Genomic DNA, 14,579 nt, shown 5'->3' on the forward strand with positions numbered 1-14,579 from the left:
CATGTTTCATTCCATCATTGTTCGGAAAACCGTGCGAACATCTCCACGGACAATGAGAATGGTTACAATTCACCTGATTCGCGTTGGCCAGCAAGGTTATTCTTCGCCTCCATCTCGGTTTCATTTTCTCCCACTTTCTGCGCAGGTCGCTCACAAAGTAGCCCACATCCCTCTGTCTGAACTTAATAATTCCCAAGCAAGCGAAATACTCGGCTAGATCACCATTTGTAATCCTATACCCACAAGGGACGAACTTTCAACTCGCATCAGTAATCGGGCTTTCACCGCAACTACCACCGCAGCTACATGTCCAGTCTACTCGCCAGCATTTGGCCTTCGTCGCCAGGCCAGGCAGTAGAACTGCAGGACGACGTTGACTCCACCGAGAGACTGCTACCAGATACACCGACCGGAGAGGGCAAATGTGAATTACGGATCGAAGGGATGACGTGTGGGGCATGTGTCGAGGTGAGCGTGCTTCCATGCGCCATATTTGCGGTGACCGACGGGCATGCAGTCGATAGAAGGAATGCTTCGACAACAGCCTGGGATTCGGTCAGTCAAGGTGGCCCTGCTCGCTGAACGAGGTGTCGTCGAATACGATCCGTCCGTATGGGACGCCGACAAGATCATCAACGAAATCTCTGATATTGGCTTCGATGCTACACTCATACCGCCCGCCCGCTCCGACACCATCACCCTCCGTGTATATGGCATGACCTGCCCCCCATGTGCATCGACCGTCGAGAACACACTGTCCGCTGTTCCCGGGGTTTCGTCGGTCTCCGTCTCTTTAGAGCTTGCTACCGCCCAGGTCACCTTTGACCGTGCGCTGATCGGGCCGAGGGAGATAGTCGAGCGAATTGGGGACATGGGGTACGATGCGATGCTTTCAGACGAGAATGATGCCACTCAGATCCAGTCACTCACACGAGCGAAGGAAGTCATGGAATGGAGATCGAGGCTCGTTTGGAGCGCCGTTTTCGCTGCCCCAGTATTCTTCCTATCAATGATTGCCATGCGCATCCATTTCTTGGACCCCCTTATGCACGCACGCGTATTCGAAGGACGGGCCCTGTTTGTATCGGATGTGCTCATCTTCGTCCTGACGACTCCAGCCCAATTCTGGGTCGGTGGTAAATTCTACAGGAATGCGTACAAGTCTCTTAAACATGGTTCGGCGACGATGGACGTCCTTATCATGATCGGCACCTCTGCGGCATATTTCTACTCTGTCTTTGTCCTTATCGCTGGATTCTTCAACACCGCGCCGGATTTCCGCCCATTCGTATTCTTCGACACAAGTACCATGCTGATATTCTTCGTCTCGCTGGGGCGGTACTTAGAGAACCGTGCCAAAGGTAAGACCAGCGCCGCTCTCACGGACCTTATGGCTCTAGCACCAAGTATGGCCACCATCTACACCGACGCACCGGCTTGTACCCAGGAGAAGAGGGTTGCCACGGAGCTCGTCCAGGTTGGAGATATTGTTAAGCTCGTTCCTGGTGACAAGATACCCGCTGATGGCACGGTGCTGCGGGGGTCATCTACTGTGGACGAGAGCGCTGTCACGGGCGAAGCCCTCCCTGTCCTCAAACAGGTCGGTGATTTGGTCATCGGCGGTACTGTCAACGGCCTAGGCACTTTCGACATGACAGTCACACGCGCTGGCAAGGATACCGCTCTCGCTCAGATCGTCCGTCTAGTTGAAGAGGCGCAGACATCAAAGGCTCCCATTCAAGCATTCGCCGACCGCGTCGCCGGCTACTTCGTTCCAACCGTCATCTCCCTTGCGGCCCTTACGTTCGTTACGTGGATCATCGTCTCGCATGTCGTGAGTGAAGATAAGCTTCCCACCATGTTCCATAGGAACGGCGCCACGCGGCTAGCTGTCTGCTTGCAGATGTGTATCAGCGTGGTGGTCATTGCTTGCCCGTGCGCCCTAGGCTTGAGCACCCCAACGGCTATTATGGTTGGGACCGGCATGGGGGCGAAGAATGGCATCTTGATCAAGGGTGGACGCGCTTTGGAGGCAAGTAAGAATGTCAAGCAGATCGTCTTCGACAAGACGGGCACTATCACAGTGGGCAAATTGAGTGTTGTTGGGCTGTCTTGGGTAGGAAGAAGCGGGATGGGCGACAACCGGGAGATGTACGGGGGAGACGCCACTCTGGAAGGACTCTGCGCAGACGGCAAGACGGAAAAGAAAGTCGTTTTAGCGATGCTAAGTGCTACGGAGGCGAGGTCGGAACATCCTCTCGCAAAGGCTATAGCTACGTACGGCAAGGACCTCCTTCGAGGAACCATCGGTCTACCGACCACCGACATCGTACAATTTGAAAGTGTCACCGGTGCTGGTGTGAAGGCAACGATTTCCGTCGCCGATAAATCTCAGGGAAAGAAAAACTACGAGGTTCGCATTGGAAATGCAAGATTCGTTACGCAGACCGACGACGGCCAACTTCCCACATCACTTGCAACATTTGAAGAGCAAGAGACTTCCATGGGCAGAAGTATTATATATGGCTCTGTTTCGGGAACGTTGGTCCTCGCAGTATCGCTATCGGATGCACCAAAGCCTAGCAGTAGGTATGCTATACGGGCGCTGGAGGACATGGGTATCGAGGTACACATGATGACTGGTGACGGGAAGGCGACAGCGCTGGCAGTGGCGAAGCAGGTTGGCATACGGCCAGAGAATGTGTTGGCTGGTGTTAGCCCTGGTGGGAAAGCGTCCAAGATCAAAGAGATGACGGAGAATGGTACCGGCGGTGGTGTCGCTATGGTTAGTTTCTTTACCGCCTTCCCGCAGACATGATGATCTAACGTTTTCGCTTTCAGGTGGGTGACGGTATCAACGACTCACCAGCCCTGGCTGCAGCTACTGTCGGTATTGCGTTGTCATCTGGAACATCCGTCGCCGTCGAAGCTGCCGATATCGTGCTCATGCGGTCTGATCTCCTGGATGTTGTAGCTGCCCTCCATCTCTCTCGATCCATCTTCCGCACTATCCGACGCAACCTTCTCTGGGCATGCATCTACAACGTCCTCAGCATCCCCCTCGCCATGGGCTTCTTCCTGCCGTTTGGGCTGTACATGCACCCGATGTTGGCGGGCGCTGCGATGGCGTCGTCTAGCGTTAGCGTGGTCACGAGCTCGTTGATGCTCAAGTTCTGGGTCAGGCCCAAGGACAGTATCATGCCCCATGAGAAGATGCAGAACGCGAGTGAAGAGAGCGGGATGAATTGGAGCGGGATGTTTATGGACACTGCAAGGAGCGCGATCGATGGATTCCGTGGCGTTATGGGTGGCGCAGACAGGTCAAGTAACAGGGAGGGGTATGTGCCGCTGCCTGTTGAGATGTCGGCGAGCAATAGAGTATGAACAAATTCCTGGGGAGAAGTGGAATCATTTTTTGGACTTCTGAGAGTATCTGATTGTGTTACTACCAACTTATTATTCGACACTCATTCTACATAAATTACTACTATTCGAGCTTCAACATGATGTATATCTTGTAATTCGAGCTAGAAGTTTGCTTTGTTGACGGCGAGGTGAAGGCGTATGTCCTCGATCGAGTTTCCGGCTTTCGAATGTACTTTCAAACGTTCCCGCTTGGATTGTGATCTACGTAGACGGTATCGTAGGAGCCACTCTGGCTTTTTGTGCTCAAGCCAAGGACTCAGCGAGTCATGTTGTTTGTTGATCCAAACTTTAACATCGGGACCCTGGACGCGCCACACTAACTTTACACTCGCTCCTCCACTAGGTTCGAAACCACCGTTAGCCACGACTGCGCGGGGGTAATATTTACTACTTGATAGTATTACAGGTCACCCTAGGAAATTCCCCCATTCCCCCGGCGCCCTCGTACGAAGCATCGCGTACCACCTCCAGGAGACTGACTACGAGTGTACACTGCCGCCATGTCTGGCCTCAGAGAGGTCCTTGAGGGTCTCTCCAGCGCGAAAATCAAGGACAGGCAAGAAAGCTTCTCCACCCTGCGTCGCGTATTTGCAGACGACACACTCGTCGCCACCTTTCACATCACAAGCAAAGGCGAGACCGATACTCGAGCATGGCTGGCCGTCTTCCAAGCCGTCTTCGCAGCAGTCAAGCTCGAGAAGATCCTCTACAAGAAGAAAGAACACACGAGCACCGTCGCCACCGTAACACGACGCCTTGAAGAGGCCGCAGCCTTCTTTCGGTGGTTGGTCGAGCGTTCTGTCACCGTCTTGAACAAACGAGCTACTTTCGCTATTCTTGACCATATAAGAGACTACATCGAGGATCACGGTGCGCTTTTTACACCTCTGTCCGCTGACTATGTCAAGGCTTTAAGGTGCCTACTCGAATACCGCCCGCACCTTGACCATGTGGAGGCAGGGAAATGGACCGAGTGGGTTGCGCTCGCGTTCAATGTAGTGCTGTGTGAGGACTTGAGTCGGGGGCTCACTCTTGTTCCTGCTGGGGAGAGCATCGTCGATGAAGCCATGTCCGTGGACGACCCAGACGACGAAGACGAGCTCCCCATGCACGGTCTTTCTCCTTTGAAGAAGCGAAAGCGAGGGCAGAGCGCCGGTCCCTCTCAACAGGGTTCTGCCATGAAGAAAACGCCGAAGGCCTCAAGTCAGCATGCCCACCGGGGGTCACAGGTGTCCACGGAGCAGATTGAATTCATGGCTATATTACCTATTCTCTTGGGATCGCAAAACGTGCTCCCCCCTCCGCCCAAGAAGCCTGCTCCCAAGAAATCTACTTCCGCAAAGTCCACTTCTAAGGACCAATCTGGCGACACCAATCCCATAGCCCCCCTTGAGACTCCCTTCTCTCCCTTTTCTGCCGAGCCCGAGGCTATTCTCCAACGGTTGCGCCGCTTTCTCAAACTCTACCCAACCGACGGCTCTCTTCATAACGACTATCTCATAGTGCTCTCAATCACCTTGGATCGTCTGGCCTTAAACAGAAGGAAAGAGGTCATGGAGTTCGCTCGCGACGCCTGGCCGAGTCTTGTGGGCCTTTGGGGAGCCAAAAGCAAAGCCCTGAAAGAAGGACTGGCGTCGGTTCTGACGACTCTGCTCCCCTTTTATACTAAAAATGACTCTTCTGTGTGGGGTGTCGGCCTTAAGAAGTTGTGGAACTCGCTCGATGGCGACAGCCAGAATAGATGGAGCGTCGACTCACTGGCTCTGGAAAACTTACGGTTAGAAATATCGGGCGACAAAGATAGCCCCTTTGCCACACAGACGTTTAAGGCTGGCTTTGGCTTTGAGTCGGGCCAAGCTCTCTCCTGGGTTATCCTCCAACTCCAATCCGACGTCCTTGCGAAGGTATCTGGCTTTCCTTATATGTGACATTCCTGTCTAACGAGATGGTCAGCTCTATTATCTATCCGAATCTGTTGGGTTCAGGACTGGCGGTAAGCGTCAGAAGACTGATAACCCGCTGAGCAGCCTGCTCTCTGCGATAACGAGACAGCCGCTGCCATCGATGCGTGCCCACCGCCTCCAGCTCCTTCTTTTTTTCATTAGCCGCCATTGGAGTCGTCTCCACCGTACCTTTCAATGTGATGTCTTCAATACGCTCACCCAATATATATCCTTCGATGATGTTGACATACAGTCGTGGGTGTATCTCTGTTTGGCTGCGATTGCGTACACGGAAGGATGCAGCTCTGCGCCGGTGAAGGAAGAAATGTATTCTGGCGGCGATGATCGAGAAATTCACTGGGACCCGATCTGGACGCACGCGATGCGGCGAGCGAGCGTTCCCCTTGTCTGTCGCGCGGCCTGCCACATCGCCTACATTCTGATCATCCACTCCGTCAACTCACCTACCACTACGCCTCCCGACATGCCTCCTTCTAAACGGCAGCTCCTCTCATCACAACGGGTGCTTGGAGAGATCGAGGTCCTCGTCAAAGACATAGACGTTCAAGGCCCATCGCTACCGTATGATTCAGTTTGTCGGTTCTGTGCCGAATGTCTGAAGGTGGCCAGTCAAGACGTCAGGCTTTACCGCATGCATCTCGAGGACAAGGTCCTCAACTGGCTCGTGGATTGCTGGAAACCCGGCGGTATCTCTGGAGCTGGGTCAAGCGGGCGGCGGACTTCAAGCAAACAATCACGGGTGCCTCTACACGCACTGTCCGATGTGATGATGCTGCTTGAAGCTATCTGCGGCCTCACGAAGAAGAGCGATTTCCTGTGCTCGTTGCCGCTCCCCCAGTGCTGGGCCGCAGCTACGCTGGTGGACCAAGTCGAAACATCCGTTATTCGTGACTTCCTGCTCGAAGCCAAACTCCCTCCTTTCCGAACACTAGGAAACCTCAGAGAAGGTGACAAGATCTCTATCGGTGACGGTAGCAATCCGCAGTCGACCCCCGACGTCGATGACGCAGAGTTGGTTCAGCCGCGCAGCCGGGACCGCAAACTGTCTGCTTTCTTCGTGAAGTTTCTAGAACCGCTGGTCGCTGAATGGGAGCTATCAATCGAGGAGAACGGTTACGTAGCCGCTGACGCCGCGCGGCGTTCAATCGACTTTGCGACTGTGTCAATATGCTACGAGTTTCTCCTTAATTACAATGGCGTCCGTCCAAATCGACGGGTAGTCCAGTTGGCCTGCAGGGTTTGTCGCATTGCGTCGTCACTGCTCATAACGACGAAGTGGAGTGAAGACGAAAAGGCGGATATTTTGAGAGGGTTGGAACCGCTATGGGATTCGGGGTTCAACGTTTCCTCGCGTCACCGAATGGAGGCGATGCTGCTGCCAGGTTTCGGCTCTGGTATCAATTCACAAGTCCTTCGCTCCTTGACTTCGAGGAGTACGAAGCGAAGGACACGAGTTTCGGTATTCAAAGACCAATACCGGAGGCTTATATGGAGAAGCGCCGACGTGAGTACTTTGAGTTTATGTTCCTTCTGAACACGGTCATTACGAAAGTTTGAAGGTGCAAGACGCATTTGGGCATGTCTCAAATTCTATCAGGACCATCCTCCGTACACTTTGTGGAGAACTTGGCCCAGACGGACAATCACTCGACCAGGACGATGTTTCCGACCTAGCACAACCGAATGTTTTGAAGGTCACGAATATGCGATTCCCACCAGTCCTTCCCTCGTCCACAGAGCATATCACAAAAATGTGCATTTCATTCCTCGCCTTCGTGCCAATTCTTCAGTCTGCATCAGCAGAAGCCACTCGAGATAAGGACCTCACCGATCTCGTGCTTGCCTGTGCCACTTCCTCCCACCCTGAGAACTTCCTCCAAGTCTGCCCTGCCCTCCTCGACCACGTTCGGTGCGGAGCAATTACCCTCAGTCCTAGTACGCTGGAGGCGTACCTCGCCGGTGTAGGCCATATATCGCCAATGTACGCGTATGCGAAAAACGACATCTTGCAAGGTTTGGTCATACGAATCTTGGATTCTACCTGTCATATTTGGCTCGATCCATCAGATCTCCTCGAAGGTATCCGTGATAAAGTCTCGCAGCTTTGTCAGTGGCTCTGCACAACCACGTCCCAAAGGTTGTTGGGTAGTTGGCGGGTACGGGATTCGGCGGCCTGTTTCTTGGATCGCTATCTGGACTGTGATCCGACCCAAGTGTCTTGGACCGAGTTGAATGGGCGCGAACTGACCCGGCCCGCGGATTTGCTTTCTATGATGATCGCAGACGAAGACATTCGCGTCCGATTTCGTACAGCAACTCTCGCCCCTCGCTTATTGGCCCTCGTTCGCTTGGGCGCTCGAAGGCCTGAACTCCAATACAACAGCATCAGACTCAAACTGAGCACCGATCTAAAGCAGTGAGTTTTCACCACCCGTCACCATGCTCGTATACTCATTCTGTACAGCTATGAGCACATATTGACACGCTCACTTTGCTTGGGGAACATTATGATTGTCAGCTCCGCAGTCCGACGAGGGCCATATTGGCATATGCTTGAGACGTGCCTGCACTGTAATGATTACTCACCTCACATTCGAGCAATATTGGTCCAAGTGGCCCAGAGGTTGGGTTTGGGCAGTCCCTCAGTGCTCTTCCAACTATACGCGTCCCAAATTGCGTTCTCCGTTCGCGAACACAACCCCTTGTCGATCCCTTCTGACGTACTCGGATATCAGAATTTGTCAGAGTATGCTGAAGCGGCATTTCGTCCCTTTACTCCCACCAACCTCATCGCCAGACCTAAAGATCTGGGAACCAGCCTGTTCAAGAGTCATTGCAGTGCACTGTCGAAACGGCCTCAAAATGGCATCAGGGAGTGCTTTGGCGATCTTATTGGTATTCGGGTTGCCCAGTGCTTTGCCGAGGATGAGGATACTGACGGAGTCGAGGACATCCTTCGTGAGACGGTTCAAATGGGAACGGATGTCGATGTCATGGACGACGAGGAATTTCGGGATTTACTAGAACAAAACGCCGACTCGATAATCACCAGCATCCTTCACACTCTTGGAGACCAAGACTTTACACAAGCCGGACCGCTACATCATGGCCTCCAGGTTCTTGCAGGTTCTAAGGCTGCTGAAGAATTCGCAATTCTCAACCGTTACCGAGACGACCGATATTTTGCCACGCATGAACCGCACTTCCCAATCAACCCAGCCTCGAGCGTTCTCCGATCGATTATCTGGTTGTGCTCTAAGTTTTCGGAATATCGACATCCTGCCGTTACGTTTCATGTTATGCAAGCTCTTCTGATGGAAATTCACAAATCGCCACTTGTGAATGAACAAGTTCGCCTGATCAACGCCCTTACGCTGTGGGTGGCCTTGAGAAACGAACATTTCAAAGAGTTTACGTTGTTGCATACCTTGGCCCAGGGCGCAACTTCTTTCATGGTCCAGTCCGATTTGGCGAGGGATTCCCAGTCTATCCTCGAGTGGTGTTTCGAATGCTATCGAAACGACCTCCAGGATGACCCTTGCCTTCCTGATATCCTGATCCGACTCTGCTTCCAAGCCGATGACTATGCTAAAGATACAGGAAAAGGAGGTTTCGCAAAGCTTGGTGATGCTCTTACAGATTGGATCGACGGTCAGGCCATGCTATTTCATCGTTCTCCCATTCATTGCAAGCAAGTCTCTCGCGCACTTCCGGCGTGGTCTCATCGCCTCGCCCCTGAATTGGCAGAGCTCTATGAGACGATACCCACTGGGACGCTTTCGGAGATAATTGGGGATCCTCGAATTTCCTCGAACAAATTCCGATTAGTTCGCCGCCTTCGGGAGCTAGCTTCAGATGACGATACAGGTGGAGAGCAGTTTGGAAGAGCAGATTTCTGGCGTTTGAAGGAATGTATACCTCCGCCAGGTCAGATTCAAGAAGAAGACATACATGCTTTCGCTGGCTTGCTAGTTTCTCACAGAGGACAAGTGGATGGCATAGGGATGGACCATCCCAACCCTTTCTCTGTTCGAACGAAACACCTTTCGAGCAAACGCGGACCAAATGAAGAAGGATCGCCACAGAACGCCATCCTCTTTTCTCTAGTTACCATGCTTGATAGCGGAGATCCTTTCGAAGTCCAGAGCGCGTATACTACACTGCGACTCGTTGCATCGTGCTCTCCGATGACCATACATCCCAGTTCATGGCCTATTCAGATTTCCCAGACGTTAGGGCACTTCCACCTTTGTCTTCCCCCTCCCCGGCCCGGTGTGAAGCGTGACCTGTCGGAACTGGAGTCTGAAGCATTTCTCGACACACTCTCCTCTTTTCCTCAATGGGTCACCCAACTGGCCGTGCTAATTTGTGAAGTTCTGTCTTCGCAAAATAGCTTCTACTCTCAGCTCACACCAATGCTCACCTCCAACCACGACTTTGCGGAGCAACTCCTTCCTGTCCTTGTACACACGATTCTACAGGACAATACAGACAAATCAAGCAAGGAGCTACTATCCCAGTATTTCTTGACAACCATCAAAGCCGCAGATGTGGCTATACGCTGCCTGTCATGCGTGATCGATGTGGTACTTCATCTACGCCAATTCGAACGTCAGGCTACGGGCGCCGGGAAGAAACGCACAAACCCCTTAGGGCCCGGTCTGCTCGTCGAGATGTCAGTCCCTCGGGCCTGGGGTTGGCGGAGATTGAACTTGACAAAACCTAGCGCTGGAGTCTGCTCAGGGCGCTTGGGAATCGTCACAAATAAGTCACAGACATCATGGTGGGAAAGCGGCAATAGATACAAAGTAAATACATGCAAACTTCTGCTTTCGGTATTTCTTGTATTTCTTGTCGGCGACCTGAAGTATCCCGGCTCAGTAGGTGATATACTAGTCCAAAAGAGTTTAACATGTGGTACGTTGGTTTAGCGGTTTGCGCGCTTGAGTACTACTTTTTAGCACGGAAAGGTTGCGGGTTCGAGCCACGGATTGTCCTTTTTTCACTTCTTCGTCCTGCTATCTCACCACTAACATTCATTAATAAATAAACACCACAAGCTGTAGTACTGTTTATTGGAGGGAATAGATAATGCAGTTGATACAAGGTGCCACCAGGTATATTAACGCTGACATAATAATGTGACAGGAAGGTCCTAACCCACCCGCAAACCCCCTGGTACAGCAGACCAAACTGTCGGTTTGGAGTAGGTTTGGGCCAGGTTTGGTCCAACCGTGGGAGCCAAATTTGGCAGGTAGGGACTAACATCTCGACGAGCAGACCGGGCCCTTAGGCCACAACGAATGGCTCTCCTTGGATTTTGCACTTTTGGCGCAAAGCTGTATCACTTGCGGTGCTTACACTACCGCGCTCCTCTTTCTCGAGCTTGCTGCAGAGTATAATCAGTTCTCTCTTCCGCTCAGCGCAGAACAAATACTTTTTGAGATTTACAGTCACATAGATGAGCCCGATGGCTTCTACGGCATCAAAACCAACGACTTGGGTCAGTTCTTGATAAGGCGATTCCACCATGAAGGCCAATGGGAGAAGGCATTCCATTTCCATGGTGCAGCTATGGAAGCCCAACAGCACGACCAAACCACCATGGACGGCTTATTGCGATCTTATCATTCCTTCGGTTTCAACCAGCTAGCAATTCATACACTGCAGTCATCACCAAACGGTACCTCTTCTCCTAGCATGAGCTACCGTCTTGGGTGGAGAACAGAAGCTTGGGACCTCCCCGATGTTACCGAGGGTGGCGAAGGGTCGTCAGTTTATGCAGCGCTTCGTGCGATGCATCGGGAGCGCGACTTTGGGATCATTCGAAACATTGTCCGCAAGAGTATGCTTCAAGAAATGAACAAGCTACGGGGGCTCGGTATCGAAAATCACGCAGAAATACATAGCGTCATACAAAATCTTATGTGCCTTGACCAAGTCAGATTGTGGGAAGAACCGGAAACACAACGGTCACTAGCGTTGCGGCGCATCGACGATGCCCTCGCCAGGTCTTTTACAAGTATTGATACTGATATGGAGTGAGCAAATCCATCCTTCCCCGTAGAAAAGTTGCTGACTTCCGCAGGTTCTCGGATCTCGAAAACATCATGTCTACCCGAGTTTCCCTCATCCGCTCTGTGCGATACAAAGAGGAGCGCAGCCAAATTGGTAATATGAGGACGCCCTTCCTCTCATCTCTGCTTGATTTCGAAAGGGCTTGTCTACTGCGTCTCTCTGAAGCCGCTCGGCAGTCACATCAGGGACAAATTGCGCTAAATGCAATTACTCGGGCTCAACGCCTGGAGACTACGACCCGTTTCCCTGTCTTAAAAGAGTTCGCCCAAGTCATCTGGCTTCAAAAGGAAGAGAACGCTGCTGTTCGATTGCTTCGGGAACTTTGGGAGAACAAAGAGTCCAGTGATCTGCTTCAAGAGGCTATGCTGCTCGCCCATCTTGTAGGCTTCTTCTAGCTCTATTTTCTCGGTACAGGCTCACTATTTGACAGGGAACCTGGACTTCCGATGCCTGCCTGGAGAAGCCAGTGGCTATCCTGGAGAAGTATTTTACTCCTGCCGTGAAGCTCATCCAGAAGATGGATTTCGGGCCCTCGGACCCTGTTCGTGCTGACGTTTATTATCGATGTGCTATGTTCGCCGAGCGTCAGTATCGCACTATATGTGCGTCTCCTGATGGTGAAGAACGCAGGGCTCGCGTGGAGCAAAAAAGAAGTGAAGTTGAGACCCGACGAAACTTGACGAGTAAAAGCCTGGCACTGCAAAATGAGTTGGGCAAGGCTATAAAACTACTAGCGGCGGACGAGATGCTCCTCGAGGAGTACAATTCGTCTAAAGACATCTTTCTGACTCGCGCCTTGGATATGTATTCCCACTGCTTGGCGTGTTCGAATGATTTCGACGACGACGCGGCCCTTCGACTGTGCTCCCTCTGGTTCGCCAACTTCGAAGTCGATAACTTGCAGAATACCATAGCGAGTAGCTTGAGGCGTGTGCCAGCCATCAAATTCATGTTCCTCGCTCATCAAATTACTGCACGGTTGTCAAAGTCGCCAAATCCATCGAAGTGTCAAACTATTCTTTCGAACCTCGTGCTCCGCATGTGCAAGGAACACCCGTATCACAGCCTGTACCAGGTTCTTTGCCTTCAACCCAGCATTCTACCACCAGAAACGCGCAGAACATCAGGTCGACCTGCTCCAGCTCCTCCCACTTCTACACAAAGTGAGCGCGGCGCAGCGGCTTATGCAATAATCGATCTCCTTCGTAACGACCAAGACCAACTCCAGCGGTTGAAACCCATCCAAATCCTCTTTGATGCATCTCTACAATGGGCCATGCACAAAGTCACCAAAGACTGTAAAAATTTCGCCATTCCAAGTCATTACTCCATTCGCAAAATATCGAACCTTCGCGCACCCGTCTTGACCTCCCATTTACCTTTGGATCCCACCACCCGTTACGAGTCCTGCGTATGGGTTTCGAAGTTCGACACTCAGTTCACCCTCGCCGGGGGGATTCATCTGCCAAAGATTACAGATTGCTATGGTGACGACGGGGAAAGATATAAACAGTTGGTAAATATCCTGTCAGCAATCTCGTAGGGACCTTACTAAACTCGATACAACAGTTCAAAGGCGACGACGACTTGAGACAAGACGCGGTCATGGAACAGGTCTTCGAGCTGGTGAACGTCGTGCTTAAACGTGATAGAGAGACGAAGCGTCGTGCTCTGAGTGTACGAGGGTATAAGGTGGTACCACTAGGTCCTCAAGCAGGTGTCTTGGAATTTGTAGGTAACACAACATCTCTTCAGCAGTGGCTTTCGAGAGCACACCAAAAGTATGTTCATCTACACCCATTTCCTTGTCCGTCGCGATTGAATAGTATATCAGATACAGAAAGGAAGGCGAACCCTCTTGGATACAAGTTAAGGATCAGATAGCCAATGTCCAGGCCGCGGACAGACGGCCGCCGGGATGGCGCCCTGAAATGGTAGTCCCCGTGTACCGAAGCGCAATGGAACCATTCAAACCGGTCATGCGACATTGGTTCACGGAGCAACACAAGATACCTACTTCTTGGTTTGCTGTGCGGCTTCGCTACATCCGCAGCGTAGCCACCACGTCCATAGTGGGCCATATTCTAGGGCTAGGAGATCGCCATGCGTCGAATATCCTCATCCTGAAGACCACTGGCGAATTGGTGCACATCGATCTTGGTATTGCTTTCGAACAGGTAAGGACAGTCCATAGAGCCTATTTGTCTTTTTATGAATTGGTTTTGTAGGGGAAGCTATTAGCGATCCCAGAGCGTGTTCCATTCCGGATGACCCCAGATATGGTCGATGGGATGGGTATCGCGGGAACACAAGGTGTCTTCCAGCGATGTGCCGAAGAAACGCTGAGAGTTCTACGAGAAGGATCCCAGGTCATCATGACTGTGCTGGAAGTCTTCAAACACGATCCGTTATATTCATGGTATGGAGACGTTTTTTCTATGCCACATTGATGAACATTTAAATCTTGTATTCAGGACGGCGAGTGAAGAGAAACTCCGGAACGCCCAGCGGGAAACGAACAAAAGCGGCGCCGGAGCTGAACAAGACGCCAGCGAGGGGTCCTCCATTCAGCCGGTGCTGGTAGCAAACAAGGGTAATGTAACACAAGAGTTGGCGGATCGCACCTTGAGCTCCGTGGCACGAAAGCTCGACAAGTCTCTCAGTGTGGAGTTCACCGTCAACGAACTCCTTGCAGAAGCCATGGATCCAAATAACCTTGGAGCCATGTTTGTTGGTATGTATATCTTTTCTCGCCATAGTCGCCACACTGAGCATCCCTTAGGCTGGTCTCCATACTTTTAACGCGCTCATCTTTATACCATAGTTTTCATCAATCTATACCCTGCATAAATCTCGTACAAGCCTGTATCAGTAACATAAGCTCCCAATCTGTGACATACTTAGCTATTCCTCCAAATCACACTCGGACATCGTCGTACCCATCACTACAGAGCGTTTATTATAGCAGAATACTACATCCTATGCAATAGATTCGAGGGACGGAAGATACGAAGATAAATGAAGGGTCCATGCCCATATGGACCGCTGCTCATAACGTGGGTCGTGGGGCGTACAAGAAATGAGAATAAAGAGAGCATCTCTGTAGGAAAT

At 51.7% G+C, this 14,579-nt stretch overlaps 2 protein-coding genes across 2 annotated transcripts; both read left to right on the forward strand.

The window, feature by feature from the left end:
- Nucleotides 1-306: 306 nt before the first annotated feature.
- On the forward strand, nucleotides 307-3,384 carry PC9H_006549 (uncharacterized protein; the record flags this gene model as incomplete). The annotated part of the gene is made up of 3 exons (XM_036776094.1): nucleotides 307-468; nucleotides 518-2,785; nucleotides 2,842-3,384. The coding sequence occupies 3 exons, from the start codon at nucleotides 307-309 to the stop codon at nucleotides 3,382-3,384; spliced, it is 2,973 nt and encodes a 990-aa protein (XP_036632113.1).
- A 542-nt stretch (nucleotides 3,385-3,926) lies between these two features.
- On the forward strand, nucleotides 3,927-14,318 carry TEL1 (Serine/threonine-protein kinase tel1; the record flags this gene model as incomplete). The annotated part of the gene is made up of 12 exons (XM_036776095.1): nucleotides 3,927-5,330; nucleotides 5,380-6,894; nucleotides 6,950-7,806; nucleotides 7,855-10,065; nucleotides 10,844-11,401; nucleotides 11,458-11,848; nucleotides 11,899-12,984; nucleotides 13,038-13,249; nucleotides 13,303-13,645; nucleotides 13,697-13,887; nucleotides 13,943-14,202; nucleotides 14,293-14,318. The coding sequence occupies 12 exons, from the start codon at nucleotides 3,927-3,929 to the stop codon at nucleotides 14,316-14,318; spliced, it is 9,054 nt and encodes a 3,017-aa protein (XP_036632114.1).
- Nucleotides 14,319-14,579: the final 261 nt, after the last annotated feature.

The sequence above is a fragment of the Pleurotus ostreatus genome (genome assembly GCF_014466165.1).
Source record: "Pleurotus ostreatus strain PC9 chromosome Unknown scaffold_4, whole genome shotgun sequence".
Lineage (NCBI taxonomy): Eukaryota > Fungi > Basidiomycota > Agaricomycetes > Agaricales > Pleurotaceae > Pleurotus > Pleurotus ostreatus.